This window comes from Geotrypetes seraphini, chromosome 1, assembly GCF_902459505.1.
Source record: "Geotrypetes seraphini chromosome 1, aGeoSer1.1, whole genome shotgun sequence".
NCBI lineage: Eukaryota > Metazoa > Chordata > Amphibia > Gymnophiona > Dermophiidae > Geotrypetes > Geotrypetes seraphini.
This window is the reverse complement of record NC_047084.1, coordinates 392,859,149-392,887,068: the sequence shown is the minus strand read 5'-3', so window position 1 is coordinate 392,887,068 and position 27,920 is coordinate 392,859,149. Positions and strand designations below refer to the sequence as shown.

The following is a 27,920-nucleotide window of genomic DNA, read 5'->3' as shown; positions in this document are numbered from 1 at the left end:
GCTGAACTAGAGCAACGAATGTCAAATATCGAAGATACTACCGCTGCTCATGCATCTGACCTAGCAGCCCTGCAAGATCTGGTTAGATCGCAGGTAGACAAATTATAAGATCTTGAAAATCGGTCCCAACGCACAAACTTATGATTTTTGGGTATGCCGGAGACCATCCCGGAGAGGCGACTATTGGAGGTATTGGAGCACTGGTTGGAGGTGGAACTTTCACTCCCATTACCTCAGGGTCCAGCGCGTCTTGAGCACGCTCATCGAATAGGACCCAGACGTGGAAGAGACCTGAGTCCCCGAATCATGATTGTGAAGTTCCATAATTTCTGCCATGAGGTGGAATTACAACATAAATATCATGCTAAAATAGATACTTTGCAGTATGAAGACACACCAATTCACATTAGCCAAGATTTTTCAGTGACACTAACTGAAAAAAGGAAACCATATTACCCATTATGTTCGAAATTGGTGGAAAGGAAGCAACGTTTTCAGTTTATCTATCCTGCCATACTTAAAATTTATCATGATGGAGCCTGGAAATCATCTGACACAGCACGCGTGGCGGGAGATTTTATTAATGCACTCGCTACCACGGATCCTAGCGCAGCTTGATTCAATACATTGGATTATGTAACCAGCCAGGCTCCGTGCCGGTTCTGATCCATGTTATTTTCTTGGCGTCCACTGGAGGGAGTCAGGGAGAGTAGCACAGTTGTGAGCAGGCTCAGGTAGAGCAGGGTGTGGCTTCTTCTGCTGAAAAGCCAGTAGTTTGCTCTTGGGAAGGAAGGTGAGAGGGAGATAAAAGGTTTCCCAAGTTAGGCATTTCTGGCAAGGTGGGGCAATGCCTTAGACCCCGGTGTGGAAGAAGCTGTGAACCACACCACCTTCTGCTGCAAGGGAAGCCCTGAGAATTGGCAGCTCCTGCTTCTGAGTCTGTGCTGAGTCACTGTGAGTTTTGTGTTTTTCCTTATTTTTTTTGTGGCTAGGTTCTTTTCTGCTCCTAGTCACTGGCAAAGACTTTTCAGGACTGTACAATTATTGTTTGAAGCTAAGAGTGAGTGGGGAGAAGCTTGCCAAGACCTGGGAGGGAAGTTTGGAAGCTATTTTGTATGCTTTTGAAGGCAAGTTTAAAAGACTCCTCTTTACCCAGCCCTATTACAGATTTCAGGCTGGAGGCTTTATTTTTGGTGTGTGTTTGACCAGAGAGGGAGTGAATAAGATTATCTCTGGGAATCCTTGAACACAATAGGGGTAATAATAATAATAAAAAAAAAACACATCTAAAAAGTGTCCTAAATGGCTACTTGGACGATCAAAAAGCCTGATCGTCCAAGTACTCATAACCAAAGCTGGTTTTTAGATGTATCTAAAACCAACTTAGGCCTTTCCCCTGGCTCTAAACTCACAGAGAGAAAAGAGGTGTGTTTAGAGGAGGGGAAAGGGCGGGCAGTGGGCGGGAGGTGGGCCGACCTACACCTAGCCGTACAACAGGTATAACCAATACAGTTTAGTCGGCACTTAGACCTTTTTCACTTAGATGAAATAAAACCAGGTCTAAGTGCCGAAAAACGGGCCGCTGAGCTGATGGCCGTTGGCGCCATCAGTTCAGCGGCCAGGCATCTCTCCTGGCAGGAGAGATGCCTCATCTCCCCTACCACAATGCCATCACTCCTCTACCCGAACTGCTGCGACCCGCGGCAGTTCCGGTAGAGGAGTGATGGCATCGCGGTAGGGGAGATGAGGCATCTCTCCTGCCACATTGGATCACTCCCCCCCCACAAACAACATCGGGGCAAGAGGAAGGCCAAGCCCTCTTGCCCCGTTGAAGCTGCGACCCCCCCCCCCCGACTCGATTGGGCCACGAGGGAGCCCAAGCCCTCCTGGCCCAGGCGACCCCCTTACCCCCATCCCCCACTACATTACGGGCAGGAGGGATTCCAGGCCCTCCTGCCCTCGACGAACCCCCCTCCCCCCAACGTCCACCCCCTTCCTGCCCGTAATGTAGTGGGGGGTGGGGTAAGGGGGTCGCCTGGGCCAGGAGGGGTTGGGCTCCCTCCTGGCCCGATCGAGTCCGGGGGGGTCGCGGCTTCAAATTGGCAAGAGGGCTTGGGCTCCCTCTTGCCCCGATTGAGTCGGGGGGGTCGCGGCTTCAAAGGGGCAAGAGGATTTGGGCTCCCTCTTGCCCCGATGTTGTCGGGAGGGGGGGTCGCGGTTATGGGGAGGGGGGGATTCTGTAACCGGAGTTGTTTTTGACAGACACCGGTTACAGAATCCAGCTTTTAGGCGAAGGACTGGCTCCTCCTTCGCCTAAAAGCACTTCTGTTGGACGTTTTTGGCTTAGGCGTTTTTTTTGTTTCATTATGGCTTAAAAGTGTAGACGTGCTGTGGGGGTACTTTTAGACGTAGTGGAGATTGGGCGTTTAGGCAGGGGAAGGCCATAATCAAAACATGGACGTTTGTTTTGGTTATGGACACTTTCCTTGCTTCTGGGTTGAACGTTTAGGGACTTAGGCCAAAAGGGGACTTAGATGCTTTTTTTGATTATGCCCCTCCACGAACTTACCTGAGTGCTGCTGAGGAGCAGTTGTTGGAAAAGAAAGTTGTAAAATAAAGCTGCTCTGTGATAAGGCAGTGCACAGAGTAAATTGTTTGTTTGAGAAAGAGAAATCCTGAAAGCTGTCAGAGTTTTCCTCTGACTTTATTTTTGTCTCCAGTTGGGACATTGATTGTTTATTTTGAACTGTATGCCATTTTTGACTTTTTGATTTTGAACAAGTAAAAGTTCTCACTTTCGCCATACTACCCACCGTGTCTGAATCATTGATTAAGTGTTGTGGAGAACCTGCAGGGTGACTCTAGCCTGGGTCACACGCTATTGTACTTTCGTTGGTAACCTTTGAGGGCGCTGCTGAGCCTTGGTCTAGGGCAGCAGTGTGGTTACAACATGGACTAGTTGGTACTGTTTGGCCGTTCAGGGAAATACATAATATTCTAGCTCTCTATGTTATGTTGGCTATTACCCAGGAGGGCAATTGTGGTTGTATGTCCTGAGGGTGGAGGGGACACCCCACCTTTTTGCATTATGTCTTTGACTCGATACTCATCCTCTCTAGTGAAGATGTACAGGGAGACATTTACAGGGATGGGATGGGATGGGTGGGAGATTGCTCTTTGGAACAGCAGCAACATCAGAGTACTAAGATCAAGAGGGGAATTGAATGGAATTGGGTGTATCTTATGATGGAGAGTGTGATTGTATGGCATATTATACGGGGGAATTTTTTCTCTTTCGCTGGTAAGCATTCACTATGTTCCTGGGTGAGGCTGGGCACCCAGGGCTTTTTCCTAATTTGGATGCATATTTCTGTGCATCCCTTGGGTGACCAGCCGATATGATTAATTTCCTGGAATGTGTCAGGTCACATCTCCGATAAAAAGAACTAAAATACTTACACAACTGAAACATCATCGAGTAGACATCGCATGCTTACAGGAAACTAGGTTGACTGATGAGGAACAGACAAAACTACATTGGAGTTGGGTTGGGGAGCTGTACTATACTTCTTCAAATAAAAAGGCTGGGGTCACCTTATTAATACGCAAGGGATTGCAATGTGAGGTTTCCATAAAGCAACAAGACCCATGGGGCAGGTTTTTGCTGGCCCATGTCACAGTGCAGGGAAAAACCTTTAGACTTCTAATACTCTACGGCTCCAATGCATACTCCCATATATTTTTTCAACACTTGGTGAATTTAGGAATCAGAGAACCGACGTTGCCCCTCATTGTGACCGGTGACTTTAAACAGGTACTTAACCCTGCTCTTGACAGGTCACACATTAGTGGAGGGACCTCAATGAAACAGACTAGAGGTCTCCCATACTTCTGTTGCTCCTTAGGGTTAGTTGATCCTTGGAGACTCTTGCACCTAATGGAACGTGATTACACTCACCAATCCAGAGTACACAACACATTTTCTAGGGTAGATTACAGCTTGCTCTCTGAATCTTTATTTTCTCAGATTGAAGATGGTAGGATTGGGCCATTGGAGGTATTTGACCACAGCTTAATATGGGTAGATATATCTCTTGGAGGTCAGAAGGGACTGGGTGCTGGGTTGAGATTTCCTGCTTACTTCCACGGTGACATGAATTTCACCACTTACAGAGGAGTATTTGCAATTTAATTCTCAGCAAAGGAAGATCTTGCTTGACGAACTTACTGCACTTCTTCGAGGGAGTAAAAATGAAGATAGACAAGGGTGACCCGGTCGATATTGTATATCTGGATTTTCAGAAGGTGTTCGACAAGGTCCGCATGAACGACTACTTTGAAAAACTGCGAGCCATGGAATCGAGGGTGATAAACTCACATGGCTTAAAAACTGATTGGCGGATAGGAAACAAAGAGTGGGGGGGGGGGGGGGTCAATGGACAATACTCAGACTGGAAAAGCGTCACGAGTGGAGTGCCGTAGGGTTCAGTGCTTGGGCCTGTGCTCTTCAACATATTTATAATTGACCTGGAAATTGGTATGACGAGCGAGGTGATTAAATTTGCAGATGATACAAAGTTATTCAGAATAGTGAAGACACAGAAGGATTGCAAAGACCTGCAACGTGGCATAAACATGCTCGAGGAATGGGCTGCGACAAGGCAAATGAGGTTTAACGTGGATAAGTGTAAGGTGATGCATGTCGGTAACAAAAATCCCATTGTGACAGGGAAGCTCTTATACACTGTAACAGGGAAGCTCCTGTCACTGGTTCAAAATCTGCTTTAAACCCTGCCACTAAAGCAAATGTGCCTATTCCTAAACCAAGAAGCTGCCCATTAACTCTGTTCCCAGTGCTAAGATTAGACAGGCAGGGCAGAACAGAGAAGGGATGGCAGAGAAGAACAGAATACCTGTTCCAAGTCACTATAATCCCTTTTATAAACCATCTGTTAATTCTCCTGTTAAACCTCTGGTCAGGCAATCTGACACAGCAAGGGTTATGGAAAGGGGTGGAGCTGATAGTCAGAACGTGGTTAGAGCCCAAATGAAAGTTACACAACAGGATAAATCAAGGCCAACTGAGAACACCCACAGACAATCAGGAACCTGGAGGGAAGGATGTTCCTCACAGAACAGGGAACTGAAGGCTAGAAGCTCTGTCTTACTGCCTTCTGCTAAGAAACCTCCAGTCCCAAAGCACTGTCATGCTGACATAACTTTGCTTTTCCAGCAGAGGCTAATTGGAAGGATAAAGCTTCAGGAGCAGGGCTGGCCAAATGCTGTTCCAGAGGATAACTTGTACCCAGCTTCAGCGAGTGAGGAGTCTCTTATGGAAGTAGAGGGATATGTCTCTGAGGGGGATGAAATCGATTACAGCGCAGCAGCCCTAAACTATATGTTTGAATACAGCATGAGTCAGTAAGTTACTGTGTGGGGGAAGGGAATGAAAGTTTGTTCTATAACAATGGTCTAAAGTACTTAAAGAAACAGTTCTGTCCTTATGTGGGACTGTATAATGAATGAGCGTTTCATGTGTGATGGGAGGATTGCCTAATAGCTGAAATTAAACCAGAATCCCTGTATGCAAGCAAAGCATAGTGAGTGGGGGGATGGGTAATTCTAACTAACCTTAAAATGAGAAATAAAGCCCTGAGTTGTTTCAGTGACCTGACATTTCACATCCCTAATAATGGGAACTTTTGGGAGGGGAATCTTAGACCATTAAAACAAGGGTGGATGGTTCCCAGCCTACTGCCCAGAAATAAGAAGGGTCAGTGGGATATTCATACTTCAGGTAGTCAGGTGGGGAGAACTTCCTGAAGAAACAGTGGGCAATACAATAATTGTGCCAAGCCTAAAAAGGCATGGAGCTAAAGCCTAGGGCCAGCTGGTCCACAGGGGCTGTTGTATATAAGTTCTTGAAACCAGAATGTTGCCCAGAACTGTGCAAAGCATGGCAACAGAACTATGAGAAAGAAACCCGGTTTAAAAGGGAAATGTTTAGGGGGTTTTTTTCCTTTCTTGATTGAAGCAAGGACTTGCTGTAAAAGAGAACATTTGTTTGTGATATAAATCTTTTCCAAGCATCATCAGCCGGTGGAGCTGTATTAGAACCAGTGCAAGCTAAACTGGATAATAAAACTTGGAACTGGCAATTATTGGTGGAAGATTTTTTTCTTCTTTTTCTCTGCTGTGCTTAGTCCAGAGTGGTCCTCCAAAGAGCATTAATACTTGTGCCTGGGGCAAGAGCCGGGTTGCCAGCACTAGGCTTACCCCTGGCTCCATCACAACATGAATACAGGATGGTACACCCCCACCTGGAATACTGCATCCAGCACTGGTCGCCGTATACGAAGAAGGACATTGTACTACTCGAAAGGGTCCAGAGAAGAGCGACTAAAATGGTTAAAGGGCTGAAGGAGTTGCTGTACAGTGAGAGATTAGAGCAGGGGTGTCAAAGTCCCTCCTCAAGGGCCACAATCCAGTCGGGTTTTCAGGATTTCCTCAATGAATATGCATGAGATCTATTTGCATGCACTGCCTCCATTGTATGCTAATAGATCTCATGCCCCTGGATTAGAGAACTGAGCCTCTTCTCCCTTGAAAAGAGGAGACTTGAGAGGGGACATGATCGAAACATTCAAGATAATGAAGGGAATAGACTTAGTAGATAAAGACAGGTTGTTCACCCTCTCCAAGGTGGGGAGAACGAGAGAACGTAAGGAAGTTCTTCTTCACCCAGAGAGTGGTAGAAATCTGGAACACTCTTCCAGAGGCTGTTATAGGGGAAAACACCCTCCAGGGATTCAAGACAAAGTTAGACAAGTTCCTGCTGAAACACAACGTACGCAGGTAAGGCTAGACTCAATTAGGGTACTGGTCTTTGACCTAAGGGCCATCGCGGGAGTGGACTGCTGGGCACGATGGACCACTGATCTAACCCAGCAGCGGCAATTCTTATGTTGTTATGTGATCCGACCCTGTTCTGTGAGGCTACTAAAGTGGTCCTTCACTGGGAGATCATTGCGCACGTTTCCACTCGTAGAAACAATGTACTCGCCTTAGGAGTATTTACTTACATAACCCCACTTCGCAAGATCATGAGGCATATATAATGTCACAGACGGCTCTAAATTCACTCATTCACAAATACACACAAAAAAAATCACTATTCTACCATAAATATAAATATTACAAATATGGAAATAAAACAGGGAAATTACTAGCTGCCATTACAAAAAATTGGCAGGGGTTGAGATATATTTCCAACCTAAGAGACGCTCAGGGTGCAATTTTGACAAATACAACAGCAATTTCAGATTGCTTCTATCGCTACTTTGAGGCCTTTTATGCGAGCCCCGGCCCTTATCAAGGCCCTGATATCAATGACTATATCTCGTGATTCAAAAGATTGCTTAATGAAAAGTGTTGCTCCAGCTACTGCCCTTGCCACTGCTGTGAGCAATAAGCCTCCCAAACATTAAAACAGAGCTTTTCTTAGCCCAAAGGAAAAAGATTTCCCCAACATAAAACCTGGGCTGGAGTTTATTTCCTCTAGTCTGTTTGACCAACTTAGCTTAAATTCAAACATAATTCTCAGAGACTTCCTTTGCAAACATTGTATTTAATCCAGTTGCCAAAACATGGCTTCATAATACCTGGGAGCAAGGTGGCTAGGCTTAAGGCTCAAGTCAGTCTCAATTCCAGGCTAGCAGGTCCAAGTCAGCTTGGCTCTCTGCATCTCTTGTGAAGGATCAGACAGCTTGACACCCTGCATGTCCTCACCATGGGTTTCTCCTCTCCACTCAGGGATTCCTTCCTTCCTCTGTCCTCCAGGTTAATCATTTAAACAGCTCCTTTCTGCCTGTTTGCCTAGCTGTTAATTACCATCAGCCGGAAAACTCTTGTTCATTCAGCCCCTCCCCAACTACCTGCTGTTTATTTTTAAACCTACTCTGCACAAACGTGGGCTCTATCAGGGAATAGTCTCACCCAGCTCCCTTTGGCGGCACCACTGATACAAAAGGTGTTGCTCTCTTCAATGCAATTGCAAAATATATGGTGACAATGTACCCTCTTCTACCCTTGTGCTTGTAGGTGTTTTAAAACCACAAGATCTGCAGGGAGTTCCAAAATTGTCCTCTATAGTACTTCAAAGGTATAATTAATACAGAATCAGTAAGCATAATTTAGTGAGATAGAAGTCTGAGAAGTAGCTTCAGGAATAACATTAAGCTTATATAGTGGTAGTGAAGGCAAAAACAGTAGCAGAAATCAAGGAAATATGGGATAGGCAAAGAGAATCCTTAGCTGGAGAAAGGTGACAGTAAAGCCAGAACCAAATAAAATCTGCTGTGCTACCAAAGGAAAGGTAACTGGACATACTAAACAGGCCTCGTAGCATTTATTTGCAATTATGTTCTATTTTTGTAGAGCACTTCTCATTTTTGTTTGTGGTTCTACTATCTAACACTTGTCAGCGATTCTTTATAGAAAGAAGTGGTCCCAGAGAACTGGAGAAGGGCGTATGTGGTCTCTCTTCACAAAAGCAGATGGAGGAGGTTAGAAACTACAGACCAGTTAGTCTGACCTATATGGTGAGTAAATTAATAGAAATGCTTCTAACTGTTACTACTATTAAATTAATTACTAAACTAATTCTAAGACATGATAGTGAGGTTTCTGGAACCCAATGGACTGTAGGATCCAGGGCAGCATGGTTTTATCAACAGGGTAACATGGTTTTAACAACATCTTATCAGACAAATCTGATTAATTTCCTTGACTGGGTGATCAGACAATTAGATTGAGGAAAGCTCCAGATTGAGCAAAGCCAATTGACACAGTTCCACATAGGCAACATATAAATAAACTGTGTCCTTGATATGGGCCTAAAGTGACTGATTGGGTTAGAAACTGGTTGAGTGCAATGTGTTAAAGGGTAGCACTAAAAAGAGCTCTGAGGAAAGGAACATTACTAGTGATATGCCACAAGGATTGGTCCTTGTCCATCTCTTTTTAACGATATTGCAGAAGGGTTGTTTGGAAAGATGATTTGCAGATGATGGCAAACACTGCAATAGTATTGACACCTCTGATGGTGAGGACAGCATGAGGAAGGAGCTAGTGAAGCTTGAAGAAATGGTCTAGAATTTAGCAGCTAAGATTTTATGCTAAAAAATGCATGGCCATAAATTTGGGCTGCAAAAACCCGAGCAAGTGCTAAAGTATAGGGGGTGAAGAATTTCTGTATATAAAAGAAGAGCAGAACTTGAGGATGATTCTATGTTATGATCTTAAGGTGGTCAAAGAGGCAACAGAAAAAGCTCCAAGGATGCTTGGGTGCAAAGGGAGAGGAATGGCCAGCAGGAAAAAAGGGTGGATAGTGCCTCTGTACATCTCTCTGGTGAGATCCCATTTAGAGTACTGCACCTAACTCTGGAGACTGCACTTCAAAAAGATGTAAACACGATGGAGTAGGGTTACCATATATCCAGATTTACTCAGACACGTCCTCTTTTTAGAGGACTTGCCTGGGTGACCAGATGGTTTCCTGAACTAGAGGGAGTTTGTCCAGGTTTTTGACTCCCTCCCTCAGCCTCCACCCAGGAGACAAGTATTGCTCACCCCTGTCTCCTACTTACCTCCTCCAGCGACTTCCTGTTCCCGTGTAGGCAGTATGCTGCAGAGAAAAGGCTTCTGGGGCAGGCCAAAGGCAGCAGGCTCATGTCATTAAAGCTGCTGGTTGCCTGAATATTGAAATTACAGCGCTGGAGGAGTGGGGGACAGGGGAGAGCCATACTCAATATTGATTTGACTTTAAAAAGGGCCAAATCAAGCAATGAAATAAAAATTAGGAATGAAAGAAATAGAAAGTATTACCTTCTTCAGCTGAAAAACGGTGTCCCTGTGGTTGCCCATTTGGTGAGAACACATAGATGCCTGGATTCACAAACAGCTTGTAATAGCCAGCAATAAGACAGGCAAGGTCTTTAGCATTGTTAGATTCTAGCAGAAGAGAAAGTGGCTATGAAAGAAAGAGTTTAAAAAAGAGAGAGAAATGTAAACATTAAATGTCAAGTTCTAATCTGAAATATTTTATTACTTATATCATTCCAAGTGAGATTTTTTTACCCCTGTGTGATAAAGAGAACTCTTTTACGACACCACACGCAAACCCATTTTCGCTGTCACAGCTCCCACACTGTGGAATGCTCTCCCCACTGATCTTTGTTTAGAAAACTCTTTAGATAAATTCAAATCCAAACTTAAAACGTTCCTCTTTAAAGATGCCTTACCTTGTAAATACTATTTTCTTTGAAATTCAATTATCCTTTACAGAATTTTTAAGGCAACCAAAACGCTTTTTTTTTTTAGAAGCGACCTCCCCAACCTAATTGTACCTCCCTCTGTCTCCTATTTCCCTTTTATTTTTATCTCAATGTATTTATTACCTTTTCCTTCCCATTCTTTCCTAATGTATCATGTATGTTCAAGTGTAAACGTTTCCCCTTTTTTTTTAGCTTAGCTAAGTTTTTATTCTTTTTTTAACTTCTACTACATATTATTGTAAACCATTTAGATATCTGTATGATAAACGGTATATTAAAAATAAAGAAAACTTGAAACTATCTAGGATGGGGGTTTTCTATATATAGTAGAATAAATCAAACACAAAAGTGGGCAACATCATCTAATAGACTTTTCTTACAGAAGGCTTCTCTGATCATGTGTGGGATTTACTACATATAGCCCCAACCTCACGAGTTCCTTCATTTTCAAGAAGAACTTAGGAAACAACTCTCTGGGAAACTGACTGAAAGATGTGTGTCTGATTTACCCTGTTGTTCACAGGGAACCCTCCTTACAGGGAAATACTCTGCTTTTTACATCAAAAACAGAATGAATCAGCCGTACAAGTGAAAGATCCTACAGCTAAGGGTTGCCCTATTTTGACTTGTTTTGGTTTCTGACAGCAACTTAGAAAGATATACATATAAGGCGGGAATTGAGTCTTATAGAATTGCTTATCAAAATGTACTGTTGCATTGAGATGTAAAGATAACAGTAGGCTGCCAAAAAACACGAGGGGGCTAAGCTCGAAGCTCCTGCCCCCTCCTAGTGCATGCCACAGCACACAGTACATAGACATTCCTCTGCCAGTAATCCAGTGCAACTAGCACATGGATTCATGTTAGCACATGTTGAGGAGTCCATCCCTATTCATTTTTTGCAAAAATCGAGGGGGTCTGAAGCAGAAAAAAGCTTTACAAAAAAAGATTGTTTAAAATCCAAGTTGGCGGCTGCCAGAAAAATCACGCCACAAACAGCCCATGGAGACAATTAAAAAATTTTTAAAAATTGAAAATAGGGGTCTTAGAGGTGGGAGATCTGAACCCTACCCTCGGAAACCTTCAAAAATTAGTTTTTCAGATCTCCACTCCTAGGGTTGCCAGATTTCCTCTTTGAAAAAAGAGGACGCCTGCCCTCCCCCCTGCTGTGCCCCCAGCTCAGCCCCTCCACAAACTTCCCCAAGCTTTAGTGTTATAATTACCCATACATAGCTTAAAGAAATTTAAATAAATAACTTTCAAATTTAATTTTTTTTGTTGGTTTTGCAATTTTATAATTTCAATTACAATGTGCCACAAAAAAACATTTGCTCCATTTAGTGTGCCAGAGCTAAAAAAGTTTGAGAGAAATTGCTCTAAGAAATACTTAATTCTATATTACTGCAAAAATCAATATCAAATAATCCAAAAAATAAAAACACTTCTGAAATGTTAAATATATTATATTCATTCCACAAGATGAAGTGTTATATCTTAGAACTCAGCAGAGGGCAGCCATACACTAAAATTGACCATACATATTTAGTTTCCAAGACAGTGAGCATTCATTTAACTGTTACTGGCATGTCAAGCTGCATACAGAAGCACTAGCATCTTCCCACACAACATTAATAAATCAATTATTATTGGAGCAAGAGAGCAAATGTAGAGAGACATGATCTCATTGTCTGGACCTTTGAAGGTGTCAGAGTACATTTATTTGAAGCAATAATTGATACATGGAAGTTGGCAATAATTCAACTGAACAGAATTCAGCATATTGTACAATAGTTGATTCTCATTTTGTCAGAGTTGATTCTAAGTACATGCTAAATGAGGTACCTCATGTATAATTTAATCTGTATAGTCAACTATCCACAATGAAAGGATAGCTGTTACTCAAGTGCAGCAAATTGACAAAGATCTGGTTACGGATATACAAAAGTTGGGAAAGAAAGGGAAGGTGCCTTTGAGGGTTGATTTCAACCTGCTGGATGTGGACTGGAAAGTTCCGTCTGCAGAATCAGAAAGAAGTAGGGAGATCGTGGATGCCTTTCAAGGGGCTCTGCTCAGACAAATGGTGACAGAACCTACGAGGGAAAAAGAAATACTGGATCTGGTGTTCATAAATGGATAAAGTGTCTCTAATGTTCGTGTAGGGGCCCATTTGGGAAATAGCAATCATCATATGGTTTGGTTCGATATAGCAGCCAAAATAGAGGACGGTCACACAAAACTCAAAGTCCTGGATTTCAAACGTACGGACTTTAGTAGCATGGGAGAGTACCTGAAGAAAGAGCTGATTGGATGGGAAAACATAAGAGAAGTGGAAAAACAGTGGTCCAAGTTGAAAGGTGCAATAAAAAAAGCTACTGCCCTTTATGTGAAGAAAAGAAAGAAAAAGAAAAAGGAAACCGATATGGTTCTCCAAACTAGTGGTGGAAAAAATAAAGGCAAAAGAATTGACGTTCGTGAAATATTAAAAAACTCAAGAAAAGGAGTACAGAAAGGAATATCAGATGAAACTGAAAGAAGTCAAGAGAGAGATACGTCTGGTGAAAGCGCAAGCAGGAGAGCAAATAGCTATAAATATAAAAAAGGGAGACAAAATTTTTTTCAGGTATATTAGTGAAAGAGAGAGACAAAAAATGGAATTACGAGACTGAAAGAAGGTATAAACTGCTATATGGAGAGTGATGAGAACAAAGCAAACATGCTAAACAAATACTTCTGTTCAGTGTTCACAGAAGAAAAACATGGAGAAGGACCGCGATTGGTTAGCAAAGTTACCCCTGAGAATGGAGTGGATACCACACCGTTCACGGAAGAAAGTGTTTATGAACAACTTGAAAAACTGAAGGTGGACAAAGCTATGGGACCAGACGAGATCCATCCCAGGATACTGAGGGAGCTCTGAGAGGTTTTAGCAGGTCCTCTTAAAGATTTGTTCAATAAATCTTTTTTTTTTTTTTTAAATAAATCTTTATTAATTTTTCCATATGAAAACAGTGCATTGAATTATACATACAATTGACTTCAAGACAGCACTTACAATCGTTCAAAGAAATACTACAAAAACATTTCCCCCAAATCGAAAAGGATAATCCAACTAATCAGTGTTAACAAAATTTGTCAATGGGCCCCACATTAATTTAAAAATCTTATTATTACACAAAATTTCTGCATTAATTTTTTCATATTTATAACATAAGCATAAAGAATTCCACCAAAAGAAGAAATTAGGTCTATCCCAATTTTTCCAGTTTTTAGTAACCATTTGCATGGCTATCCCAGTCATTATGGCAAATAGTCAGCTTTTATATCTATCTAATGGAGGTTTAGGTAACAACAATGTACCAAAGATAACCACCTCATAAGATAACAGAATCGAAGTACTCCAAAATCAAATTAATTTGTCCCCATATTGATTTCCAAAAGATGAGTATCAAAGGATAATAAAACAACAAATGATCAAGTGTCCCTATTTCAAAATGACAGTGCCAGCATCTATTAGATTTTGAACTGTCTAACTTTTGCAAACAAACTGGGGGTCCAAAAAACTCTATGTAAAAGAAAAAAACAAGTGACACTGTACATCTCATCCTCTAAGACCAAATCTGTGGTCATTGAGTGGCAGAAATCTGCTGCTTTATCTCAATGCTCCAAATATCTTTTAGACCAGTTTTAGGGTTCTTGTTCAAATATTCAGATATTAATTTATATCACTTGGCAGCCTGATGCCCTAGCAAATCTGTCTGGAAGCATATGCCTGGCAAGCTATACTGATTATTTAAATTTCGCCAATCAGGGAACCCCTTCTGAATGGCCTGCTTCAACTGCAACCACTTATATGCTTGAGACTTTGTAATACCGAATGATTATTGCAATTGTGAAAAATCAAGCATTTTCCCATTTGATAACACATCATCTAAAGTACGTATGCCTGCCTGCAACCAATGTTTCCAGAGGATTTTAGACTTGCCGATTTGTATCCTGGAGTTTAACTATAGAGATTGACACGTGGATTGTTGTAACGGAGTAGGTGTTAAATTATTAATAAATTATAATGTATTCCAGGTGGAAAATAAAATACTATGGCCTTATAAATCCTAGGCAACTTGATACTTGGAGGAGTGTGTGGCACAGTGGAAGGAGCTATGGCCTCAGCACCCTGGGGTTGTGGGTTCAAACCCCGCCGCTGCTCCTTGTGACCCTGGGCAAGTCACTTAATCCTCCATAGCCCCAGGTACGTTAGATAGATTGTGAGCCCGCCGGGACAGATAGGGAAAATGCTTGAGTACCTGATTGTAGAACTGCTTAGATAACCTTGATAGGCGGTATATAAAAACTAATAAACTTGAAACTTAATAATACTCAAAATATGGCAAATGAGTTGATATTCTAATATCAGCCAGTCCGGAAAATGCTCCAAGACTTCAGGAAGGATCCAATACATATCCTGCCACATAATGAAAGCTTGATGATATCTATAGAAATTTGGAAAATTTCCCCCCACCACCCGCCCACCGATTGTGGCAAAGATACTAAGGGGTCCTTTTATCAAACCGCACTAGCGGGGTTAGCACATTGGACATTTCATCACGCGCTAACCCCCGCAGCTGACTAAAAAACTAATGCCTGCTCAATGCAGGCGTTAGCGGCTAGCGAAGCAGGTGGTTTAACGCGCGGTATTCCATGCGTTAAACCCCTACCGCAGCTTGATAAAAGGACCCTTAAGGCTATTCTAGCAGATTTACCCAGCCAAATAAACTTTGTAAGGATCCCATTCAATTTTTATAAAAGGACCCTTGGAAATAAACCAGCAACATACTCATTTGGTAGCAAACGACAGGCAAAATAATCATTTTGATAGTTTGGACTCTCCCCCACCAAGAAAGATGTAGTGGGTTCCAATGCTCACACATTTCTTTGACTTTCAGCAATAAAGACTTTTCATTTACTGTCATTGTGTCTTCCAATGTTTTTTGAATCATGATACTCAAATATTTTATACCCCCTTCCTTCTAAAGGAATGGGAATGGATCAAATAAGCCTTTTACACAATGTACATTTAATGGAAGAACCTCTGATTTGCTCCAATTTATTTTATAACCCAAAAATTTACCAAATCAATCAATCAATTCCAGTAAATGCAGAATGGTAGATTCAGGATTTTTCAAATGAAGCAAAATATCATCTGCGTAGGCTGAAACCTTATAGTCCCGACCTGCATATGGAATTCCCTGTATCTCCTTTGCCTGCTGAATGGCCAGCAACAAGGGTTCCAAAACAATATCAATAAATATTTAAGAGGACTGGAGAAGAGCGGATGTGGTCCCACATCAAAAAAGTGGTTGCAGAGATGAAGCGGGAAACTACAGACCAGAAAACCTTGCTTCAGTTATTGGAAAAATAATGGAAACGTTGCTGAAGGAAAGGATAGTAAAATTCTTAGAATCTAATGGATTACAAGATCCAAGGCAACATGGGTTTACTAAAGGTAAATCATGCCAAATGAATCTGATTGAATTCTTTGACTGGGTGACCAGAGAATTGGATCAAGGATGTGCACTAGATGTAATTTACTTAGATTTCAGCAAAGCCATTGACACAGTTCCTCTTAGGAGGCTCTTAAACTCCATAGGCTGAAGTTAGGGCCCAAATTGGTGAACTGAATTAGAAGCTGTTTGACAGACAGACCCCAGAGGGTGGCGGTTAATGGAATTCGCTCAGAGGAGGGAAAGGTGAGTAGTGGAGTGCCTCAGGGATTGGTGCTGGAACCAATTCTGTTCAATATGTTTGTGAGCCAAGCTTATTTTCGCAAAAGGCAAGTTCAATCACGTCTCCCCACTCCTCTCCAAGCTTCACTGGCTCCCAGTATACTCCAGAATCCTCTATAAATGTGCCTGCATAGCCTTCAAGATTCTACATGGCGTCCTTCCTCCCGTTATCCCACTCTTTTGGAATTCCTCAAACCCACTCTCCACTAGATCCTCCCAAAAACTGAAACTATCTTTCCCATCTATAAAAGGTATATTCCGCGCAGAAAAACTTGGAACATCCCTCCCCTTTAGAACCACAGAACTCTGGAACAACCTCTCATCCCCACTCAGAAATTCTAGCTCCTTCCAATCCTTCCACAAACACTTGAAAACTTGGCTCTTTTCAAAAATCTAATCACCTCCCGTTCTCTAGTACCCTGTCCCTCTCTATCTTCTCAGTCCCTCTCCTATATCCCTTCTTTGTAGTTCCTTTCCTCTCAACCTCTGTAAACCGTGCCGAGCTCTGCGCTTGCGGAGATGGTGCGGTATACAAACCTAAGGTTTAGTTTAGTGAGCAACTTTGCTGGAGGGTTAGAAGTTAAGGTTAGCCTCTTTGTGGATGATACCAAGATTTGTAATGGAACGGAAACCCTGGAGGGAATGGAAAACATGAAAAAGGATCTGCAAAAGTTAGAAGAATGGTCTAATGTCTGGCAACTAAAATTCAGTGCAAAGAAATGCAGTGTAATGCATGGGGGGGGGGGGAGTAGAAGTCCAAAGGGAGGTAAGAGGCTGATAAGCACTGAAGAGAGGGGCCTTGGGGTGATTGTGTCTGAGAATCTGAATGCATCTAAACAGTGTGATAAGGCAGTGGTTGTAGCCAGAAGGATGCTAGGCTGTACAGAAAGAGGAATAACCAGCAGAAAAATGGAGGTGTTGATGCCCCTACATAGGTCATTGATGAGGCCACACTTGGAGTATTGTGTTCAGTTTTTGAGGCCATATCTGGTGAAAAAGACTTGAAGTGGTCCAGAGGAAGGCGATGAAAATGGTAAGGGGTCTGAACCAAAATAAGTAAGACAAGAGACTGGAAGAGCTAAATATGTATACTCTGGAGGAGAGAAGGGACAAGGGAAATATGATACAGATGTTTAAATACTTGAAAGGTATTAATATAGAACCAAACCTTTTCCAAAGAAGAGAAAATGGTAAAACTAGAGGACATAATTTCAGGTTTCCTGAGCAATGTTAGGAAATTCTTTTTCACAGAGATGGTGGTAGATGCTTGGAATGCCCTCCCGAGGAACATGGTGGAGAGGAAAACAGTGATGGAATTTAAAAAAGCATGGGATAAACATAGAGGATCTCTAATTAGAAAATAAAGGATGTAAATTACAGAGCTAAGTTCAGTATTGGACAGACTAGCACAGTCTGTGTCCCATATGTGGTAATTTGGTGTAAGATGGGCTGGGGAGGACATCAGTGGGAACTCCACTAACTTGGAACATGAGGATGTTACTGGCCAGACTTTATGGTAGATATCCTTCAAACAGGATGAGCTTGGGTGACAATCTCAGCATTTGGAACCTAGGACAATACCAGGTGGACTTTATAGTCTATGACCCAGAAATATCAAAGAAGAGACAAATGAATTATGTATTTTTAATGGGTTTAACTAATGTGCAGACTGGATGAACCGTTCAGGTTTTTATCTGCCGTCATTTACTATGTTACCATGTTACATTCATTACAAGCTTATTAAAACTGGGGTGATAGAAAGATTAAGAAATTGTCTCAGTTTGGTTGGGTGCCACTGGATTGATTAAAAAGAATTTCCAAGCCCATCTTGATGTTGTCGGTATATTCTAACCTTTTTGATATCTTCTATCATGGTTTGTTGCTTGACAGGATGAAACCATTGAGTATCCTATATAATAAAACGCTAGACGCGCATGCGCACTAAGACCTGCATGATCTGTAATCCCTGATCTATGAGATTTAGGTCCGTGGCATTGCAGGAGTGCGCATGCGCATCTACGCTTCTTTCTTCATCGTCGTCTTCGCCCCTCCACCCCCCAATACCCGTTGAGCCTCCCACCCGATCGCCTCCAGAAGTCCGCTCCGCTCCTCCAACACCGGAGGGCCCCGAGCCCAAGTCGGCTGCTGCCGCTCATGCTGTGGAGCGCGGTGTACAGGCGCTGAATGGCGGCAGCTCCGGGCCTTCTCCTCCCGCACAGGCCTCTCCCCTCTCCGCCAAACATGCTCCAAGCACAGCGCGGCGCTGTGTGGGAAACAGAGTACCACGCTCGACACCGACCAAACTCCCACTGGACCAGTTGCGCGAAGCTCCGGCTCCAGGAGAGGCGGGTTCAGGCCGTGCCCCACCAAACATGTTCACGGCGCTTCTGTCACACTATGTTAGACATCTGCAAGCCGAGGAACTTCGCCGCGTTCCCGGCCGATTACAGTAAGGTAAGAGTTGGTCGGTCGCTTCCTTCCCCCCCCCCCAGCCTTGACTTGCGCTCTTTCTTTCAGCTTGCGCTTGCCCGGGTGAGCGTTGCTTCCTGCTATCGGATGTCACGCAGGCGACATAGGGACCTCCCCACTGAGAAATACTACAAGAACAGAGACGGAAAAAAAGAGAAGGCATAAAGGAGTAGACAATTGCAGTTAGCTTCAAAATTAAAGGCAGGGGGACAGGGGGAGCAGGAAGAGGTGCTGATGGACAGGAGGGGGAAGGAAGGGAGGCCTACTGCTGGACAGGGGGGAGCAGGAAAAGGTGCTGATGGACAGGGCGGGGGGGTAAATAAAGGGAGGTCTACTGCTGGACAGGGGGCGCAGGAAGAGGTGCTGATGCACAGGGGGGAGGTAAAACAAAGGGAGAAGGGCTGCTGCTGGATAAGGGTAGCAGTGAAGGGGTGGTGGTGGACACAGGGGAGGTAAAAGGAAGGAAGAATGGACAGGGGGAGCACACAAGGGGTGGTTGTGGACAGCCAAGGAAAAAGAAAGCGGCTAAGGAGAGAGAGAGAGAAAGAAATAAAGACACACATACACACACATATTTTAGCACCCGTTAATGTAACGGGCTATAAAGCTAGTAACTAATAAAGTCCCTGAGGGCCAGATTCTGTATAGGGTGCTTACTGATAGGCGCCCTAACTGAGGAAGCGTAGTGAAGTCTAACTTCAAAATCCACATACAACTTTTTTTAATATTGGCATGGTAATTGACCATGCCAGTTTTCAGTCAATCAAAATAATTAAAATGACCAATTAAGACTTAAGGGCCAGACTTTTAGGACGCCTAGCAACACCTAAGCGAGGCTCCCTCCACAGCCTAACTGAAAAGTAGGTGTGGTTAGGGGCAGAGAATAGGCTTAGTTGACTTAGGCGTTGCTAGGAATCTGAGATAGGTACCAGTAAATTAGGTCTGGTAAAACCTGGCTTAATATGCAGATGCCTACCTCTAAGACACCTAATGATGCCTAAGCATGCCTAGGTGCCACTAGGTGAAATTCTATAATACTTATCTCTATCTCTATTGTCCAAATGTCAATTGTTTGTTTTTATGACTAATTTGTATAATATACAGTATATGTGAGACCACCACCTGGCGGTTTTTAACTTGTACATCGCTTAGAAATATTGTATAAGCGATTCATCAAATGCTAATAAAACTTGAAACTTGAAACTATACAGTATAGACTCTATGTTGATGACCTACAAATTTTTTTTTCTAACAGTGGAGACTTTGATGCCTTGATTTTCTGACTCTACTGTATGCTTATGCTCCATTAAAACATGAATGACAATTAACAGAGAAACTGAACCTGACAAAAACATATAGGGCCCCTTTTATCAAACTGTAGTAGAGCTTTTTACTGCAAGCTGGCAAGGTAAATGCTCCAACGCTCATTCAATTCCTATAAGCATCAGAGCATTTACTTCACCGGCCTGTGGTAAAAAAAACTTTACTACAGTTTGATAAAAGGGGGCCATAATTTGTTGCTGGCAGGATTAGCTTCTGCTTCTTTTCCATCAAAAGTCAGTATTGGGGGAGTAGAGAGACCATCGAGATGAGCTTCCCAAGTGTGGGTCAAAGAATCTGTTGTGAGGACCTTCTGATGAGGAGGCGTTTCAAACACTAAACCTCTGGAGAGATTGGAAGAGAGCATCCACCAGTGGAGAGACTGTCTCAACGAAGGAGTCACTCTGATGTGTTGAGAGAGTGGGTTGCAAGCCTGCGCCCACTGAGATGCCAGGGTACACTGAGGAATTTTGAGGTGAAGTCTGGCAAAAGGAGTTACGTGAACTGTAGAAGCCATGTGACCTAGGAGAACCATCGTGTGTCTTGCTGAAATTGTAGTCAAGGAAGACACTTTGTGGCAGAGATGAATGAGAGCGACGTTGTTGAGGAAGGAATGCTCTGAGTCGGACAGTGTCCAGAACAGCTCCGATGAACAGCAAAGTTTGAGAGGGCTGTAGCTGGGATTTGGGAAAGTTGATTTCGAACCCCAAGCTTTGTAGGAACCACATAGTCTGTTGGGTCGCTACAATAACCCCGGGAGATGTTGAATCCTTGCTGAGCCAGTCATCCAGGTACGGGAACACCTGGAGCCCATGGTTCTGCAGAGCTGCTGCTACAACAACTAGGCACTTGGTGAACACTCTTGGAGATGAAGCCAGGCTGAAAGGTAGCACTTTGTACTGAAAATGCAGATTCCCCACCCGAAATCTGAGGAACTGTCGAGAGGCTGGATGAATGGGAATGCGAGTGTAAGTCTCTTTGAGATCTAGAGAACATAACCAATCGTTCTGATCTAGAAGGGGGTATAAAGATGCCAGAGACAGCATCCGAAATTTCTCTCTGACAAGAAATTTGTTGAGGGCTCTGAAATCCAAAATAGGTCGCAGATTGCCCATCTTCTTTGGAACGAGGAAATAACGAGAGTAAAAACCCCTGCTCTGTTGTTCCAGAGGAACCTCCTCAATGGCACAGAGACGAAGCAGAGCTTGAGCTTCCTGAAGAAGAAGGGCGGTCTGGGATGGATTGGAATGATACTCTTTTGGAGGCAGATCTGGAGGAACCTGGATGAAATGAGAGTATCCTTCCATGATGATGGACAGCACCCAGAGGTCTGATGTAATGATCTCCCAGCGGTGGTAAAAATGATGGCGATGACCTCTAATGGGAAGGGGAGAGGACAGAGGCAGAATTATGGAGGTTATACTCTATTAGATGATCAAAAAGGCTGAGAGGCCTTAGGCGCAGCAGGAGTCTGAGGTTTGTGCTGTATCTGCTGCTGTTGTGGTTGTTTCTTAGGAGGCGCTCTCTGAGGAAAACACCTTTGGTAAGATGGAAGAGGTCTGAAGCCTTTAGAAATAGAAGGCTTAGGACGAGTGATGGAAGCAAATGATTTCTCATGTTCAGACAGTCGTTTAGTAGCTGCCTCGATGGAGTCATCAAACAATTCATTGCCTTGGCAAGGAATGTTGGCCAGACAATCTTGAATATTAGGGTCCATGTCAATAGTGCGGAGCCAGGCAAGCCTGCGCATCGTAGTGCTGCCCGATTCAGGAAAAAAAAATTCAATTTGATTCGATTCAGCCTATTGAATTGGTTTTTCGATTCGATTCAATTTTCCTGCCCAATTGGGTATAGTTTTGTTTTTGTTTTTTCAAACATCCTGGTGGGTTTATTTTACAGCCTCTTCTCCTTCTTTGCCTTCTCCTAACCACACTGGCGCTGTGGTGTAAACAAAATAAAGAAAAAAGACTTTCCTCTCTCTGTTAAATCCTAGCTCACGTTTGCGGTCAAACACCAGCTCTGGCAGGATACACATTTCAAATCTGACATATTGTAATCACAAAACAGAAAATATAATTAGTTTTTCTACCTTTTGTTGTCTGGTCATTATTCAAATTTTGTTGGTCTCAGGCTCTGGTTGTCTTCGGATAACTTACTTGCCAGGGTCTCTTTCTTTCTTCTTTCTCCCTGCTAACCATCCATCTTCCATCTCTGTCCTCCCCTTCCGTTTCTCTTCCCTCCCCAGGAGGTCTGGCATCTTTCCTTTTTTTCCGTCTCCCTCCATAGATCCACCTTTTCTTAACCACCCTATCATCCAGCATCTCTCCTTCCTTCCCCACCACCCCAGGGTCCACCATCTCTCCCTTTCTTTTCCCAACTACCCTCCTATCCAGTATCTCTATCCCCCCTCCATACTATCCCTTGCGTCTAACTTCTCTCCTAAATCCCATTGTCCATCATCTCTCTCCCTCTCCTCTATTTTCAGACCCATTTCTTCCTCCCCAAAGTCCGGCATATGCACATCTCTTTGAACCCCCCTTCCCTCCCTCCATGTACTTCTATACCAAGGCACCCCTCCCCTGAAGGTCTGTTCCCCCCCTGAAGGCCTGCACCCTACCCCTAAAGGCCTGTGCCACCATCTCTGAAGGCCTGTTTCCCCCTTGAAGGCTTGTCCCCCCTTAAAGGTCTGCATCCCACCCCTGAAGGCCTGCCTGTCCCTCCTAAAGGCCTGTTCCCCCCCCCTTTGAAGGCCTGCCTCCCCCCTTGAAGGCTTGTCCCCCCCTTGAAGGCCTATCCACCCTTGAAGGCCTATCCCACCCCTGAAGGCCTGTTCCCCCCTTGAAGACATGTCCCCCCCTTTGAAGGCCTGCCTCCCCCCCTTGAAGGCTTGTCCCCCCCTTGAAGGCCTATCCCACCCCTGAAGGCCTGCCTGTCCCCCCTGAAGGCCTGCCTGCCTGTCCCACCCCGAAGGACTGCTCACTCTCCCCCCCCCCGGAAGGCCTGCGTGTTCCCCCTGGCCTCCCACTGGGGTCAGTCTTCCTCCATGGCCTCCTCGCACTGTTTACCTTCCAGGAACAGCCTGCAAACAAGATCGCGGTGCTAGCGATCTTTGTACTTCTTCGGAGCTGTTTCCTCTGTCGCGGTCCCACCCCTTCTCTGACGTCGGAGGTGGAAGCCGGACGCCGGGGGGGAAGCCGACAGCAGCACTTCCGACTGACTCTCCCCCCCTCGCCCTTTAAAGCTGGTGTGGCAGCTGCCGGCCAGCAAGAGCAGCACTGCCGCTCCTGCTTTAGGGGGCTAGGGGGGGAGGGTCAGGTGAATCGGGAAGCCGATTTTTTTTTGTTTTGAACCGATTCACCCGAAGTGAATCGGTGAATCAATTCGAATCATGAATCGGGCAGCACTAGCGCATTGTCACTGAAAAGGCAGCAATACTCGAGGAAAGCTCAAATGCATCATAGGAAGACTGAAGGAGATGCATGCGGAGTTGAGTCTGAGGACCGTGACTAAAGCAAATCTAAGCCATTTGCAGGATTTTGTCTCCCAATCTCTGAAAGTCTCCCGTATGTTTTGAAATTGGGTTTTTTGGTAAGTACGGGTATGTGAAACTTCTCCTACTTGTTCTGCCTTGACTATCTGTTTGCAGCTTTTAAGATGTAAGCATTCTATGAGATTTTTCTATATAAATTGGATTATGGGTTTTGTTTTATTTTTTTTATAATTCTTTATTCATTTTATAACTTACATCAAGTACATCAACATTGCTAGTAACATTTTAACATAGATATATCACTTGAAATTCTACAATTAATCTTATCAAATTAAATTTATCCCCTTCCCTCCCAACCTTTTATATTTCATAAAAAACATTTTCCAATAATAAATACCCCCTCCTCCCGCCCAATTTCCATTTGTACTAATCAGGGAAGAAAAATATATACTCATTCTTTACAATAATCTGATAATGTCCTCCACTCATCCTGAAATTTATTAAAGTTCCCTTTTTGAATGGCTAATGTTCTTTCCATTTTATAAATATGGCATACTGAATTCCACCAAAAATTAAAATTCAATTTATTCCAACTTTTCCAATTAAGTGTTATTTGTTGTATGGCAACTCCTGTCAAAATGAGCAATAATTTATTATTTGTAGAGGATATTTGACTCTTAGCTCTCATCTCCATGCCAAATAATATTGTATCATAGGATAATGCCACATGATTTTCTAATAAACAATTTATTTGACTCCAAATTGATTTCCAAAATTCCATAATAAATGGACACTAGAATAATAAATGGTCTAAAGTCCTGCTTCAAGATGACAATGCCAACATCTATCAGACTTACAGCTATCTAATTTTTTTAAACAAACAGGGGTCCAGAATGCTCTATGCAACAGGAAAAACCATGTTTGCCTCATAGATGCAGACATTGTACATCTCATCCTCCAAGACCAAATACGTGGCCATTGAGAAGCAGAAATTTGATGCTTAATTTCAATGCTCCAAATGTCTCTAAGACCTGTCTTTGGTTTTTTATTCATGAATCCAGATATTAATTTGTACCACTGCGCAGCCTGGTGTCCCAGGAAGTCCGTCTGAAAGCATAAATTGGATTATGTAATATTTTCTTTTATTACATGTATGTGAGAGAATTTACTGTTTCCTATCTTAAGGATGGTTTAAGAGTGAGGAATTATTGAAGGTTTTTCTTTTTGCTTAACTAAATGAATTACATTCTGGGAGTATTTCCTGAAACGTGTAAGGTTCCGGATAGAGAAAAGAAATGTTAGGTCATGAATTAAATTGCATTATGAAAAATATATTTAAAAAAATTTAAGATGCCTCATTTTGGAGCATTTGCTATGCCAATTTGATGCACATGGTCCAATATGAGATGGTTATGGTGACTGAATTTTACTATTTGTTTTTTTATTTTTGATACAATCATCTTTTTAACATTTGTTGAGGACTTTCATTTGCAGAGTATCCAGAGGGGGAATGAGTTCCTCCACATAAAGAAACCTATACTATAAAGAAAGAGACTTAACAAGTGCCTGATTTCTGGAATGCCTGTCCATGGCTGAGTCCTGCAGCCTAACGAGGATTGGCTCAATGTACCTTGGCTTTTCTTTGTTTGCCAGCACTAAAAGACTGATTGCCTGATTTATTATTGCCACCGTGATTGTTGGCCTGAGATGAAATTCAAAAAACTGGGCTTTGCAAGTTTTGGTTTGATTTGTTTTCTGGGGGTTTTTCCTTTGCAAATGTGGACTTGTTGATTTGCATTTTAGCTTCTTTATGGACTTATGCAATGTTAGTTTATGCTTTGCCTGATTGCATCTTTCATCCTATTTGGACTCCCGTTTCTGCACCCTGATTATCTCTAATCTCAACGGATTCTTTCCATCCATTTCTTGTTGCCTGGCTGAAGTGAAGTGCGCTGAAGGAGAAGTAACAATACCAGAGCTACTTTCAGCTTTGTGACTTTAACTCAGCCATCTTTCTGATCCAGAGGTTTCGAATTGGACAGTGCGATACAAAATATCTAATGTGTTTCTCTAGACTTCCATTTTAGCCTATGAGCATGACCTGATAATGTTTGCAGTCAACCAGGTCTGCACCGTTCTAAGCCTGAAGTACTGTAACTTGCAGTTGAAAAGTTTTGTTAATTTATTCCCCTAGAGGGGTAGCTGCCTAACTGGATTCAGCCATTAAATGTCAAATGTACAACCAATGTAAGAATTTTTCAAATATTTCTATGATTGATGTTTTTGTTTATTTTCTCTTGCTTTTATGTATTATTGTTATGCATATTTTGTTTTATATGGTTTATTCTGATATCACGAGTCCTATTGAAGCTGGTGTCATATTAGATTAAGGGTGGTAGTGACGATTGTCTTCCTAATTTTACTAAGCTTGATTTCTGAGTGCTGGCCCTTCCTCCTTCCACTCCTCCTGGATGTGGACGATGTCGTGACAGCAACAACAAACCCTTATCTATACCTTGATCTAGAGGAGGGGAAGCCTCTTACGCATAGGCTTCCAGAGGGGAATTTTAGAGAGGAATGAGGATGAATCAGAGGAGAATCGGGAGTAAGACTTGCATGAAAATGTAGGCAGAAGACGACGAAAGCATAATACCTGCACATATTTTTGTACACCACCTAGAAGGTTTGATTGGGCGGTATAAGAAATTTTAAATAAACTTGAAACTTGTGAAGACCCCTGAGAACCCCAAATAGTTATATTTCTAAGAGAGACATTGTGCATATGAATTCAAACTTCTAAGCTGTCATTTTTCTCTCTGCCAGTAAGAGAGAGATTCACCTTTGCTCCAGAAACCAGCAGTCAGATCGTCTGACTGTGGCATCACTGTTTTGGTACTTTTCAGAACAGTACAATAAATGATAAGAAGTCCTCCTAGCGAAGGACAGTGTAACTCTGGAAGGTGGGGGCTTGCTCTATGGAGTTATTAGCCTTAGTTTTATTGGGAATGCATTTGTCAGGGAAATATAGAAAAGTCAGTTTTGGCACCAGGTGATGTCACGCTTCAGTATGGCTCCATGATAAGTGTATAGACCATTCAGCCAATAAAAATGACATATGTGACAAACCAATGAGACGTGAGTAACTAGGAGGTACTCTAGTCTACTGATATAATGTATATAAGTGACATTCTGGATGGCATAGGAGAAGAAGGAGGAGAGAAGAGAGAGGAGTCAGACCCAAAAAACATCAGATTGCTATTTCGAATGTATGCTATCCTTTGTAGCCAATATGCTGTACTTTGCTATTTCATGTGAGTTGCCTTTTGCTTATTGCCAATACACCTATCTTATTGCAACTGTCACTGTCATGAGGTCTTTATTATGGGCTGATGATAAGATATCACAGCATCTTATCAAGTCAGAGTGGTGACTGTCTGTTGAAAGAAGACAATGTTGAAGAATATATTTGAAATATTCAGGCAGTGTGTCAACCAAATGCTTGAAATAAGAAATGAAAACAAAATTGTAATTCAAAACTCTGGTTGCCATTAGAGAATTTTGATACAAACGGCGACCAAATTTGTTCATGGTCCTGCCCTCTATTCTAGGAGGGACAGTAGCATAAACTTTGGCAGGATTGGTCTTTTTCAGAGAGGACTCCACAAGAAGGGACTGATGGGATAACTGAGATTTCTCGAAGCCCTTGCAGTGGACCATCCTGTAACGAGACTCCAGCAGGAATGGAATAAGGTGTCTCAAGATTTCTCTTGAAGGTTTGAGAAAGGAGTCTATTGATGGGTAATTTGAGAGACTCCTCAGGAGGACGAGACATACCCATTTTTTCTAAATACTCCTGAGAGTATTTGGAATCAGAGGCCAAAGTAATATTGAGTTCCTTATTTATTTGATGTATGAAAGAAGAAAAATATATCTGTTCCAAGGAAGGTTGACCTCGAGGAGAAGAAGGTGACTTCAAGGTGCCTCGCAAGGCAGAGAACGAAGGTGAAGCTTCTCTGGAGTACTGATACCTGAAGCCTGAATATGCAGGTATAGACGACTCACTGAGAGAATGAATAGAATCCCTCGCAGGAGAAGAAGCAGTGGTATCTGGAGGTTGTGTCCTCGACTGGAGGCCTCGAAGAGTCTCAAGGCCTGGAGAGATGAGTCTTGTCTCGAGAAGAGGATCTATGCCTCGATGAATGCCTCCACTGATGTGGAGAACTGTACCTCGAACCAGGCAGGTCTCGCTGAGAAGAAAGTCGAGGAGTCTTTGCCCTATGCCTCGGGAAGGGCGATGCCTTATATGAGGAGGGAGGGCTGGAAACTGAAGATCGAGATCGAAACACCAAAAGGGATTTAATGCCTGGTGTCGAAGTATCTTGAGGCACTGACAAGAACTCGACTCCTTGAGTAGCGTGTTTATGCTCCAGATGAGACGCTCGCAAAGACTCGACTCCTTGCATAGAGTGTGTAGAGTCCTCTCGAGCCACTCCCAAGGACTTGACTCTTATGTATAGAGTGAGGAGG

At 43.0% G+C, this 27,920-nt stretch overlaps 1 protein-coding gene and 1 long non-coding RNA gene across 3 annotated transcripts in view; one reads left to right on the top strand and one right to left on the bottom strand.

Annotated features, from left to right (window-relative positions):
- The window catches only part of FRMPD1 (FERM and PDZ domain containing 1), a 304,447-nt gene that overhangs the window by 18,074 nt on the left and 258,453 nt on the right, over positions 1-27,920 (bottom strand). For both annotated transcript variants that reach the window (XM_033917490.1, XM_033917500.1), the window contains one exon: positions 9,886-10,030. In XM_033917490.1, the coding sequence (XP_033773381.1) occupies positions 9,886-10,030 (145 nt within the window). The remainder of the gene's footprint in view (positions 1-9,885; positions 10,031-27,920) is intronic.
- LOC117347104 lies at positions 800-26,708 on the top strand. Its single transcript, XR_004536717.1, has 3 exons — positions 800-954; positions 8,497-8,600; positions 24,888-26,708. It is a non-coding gene; the product is annotated as an uncharacterized LOC117347104 (long non-coding RNA).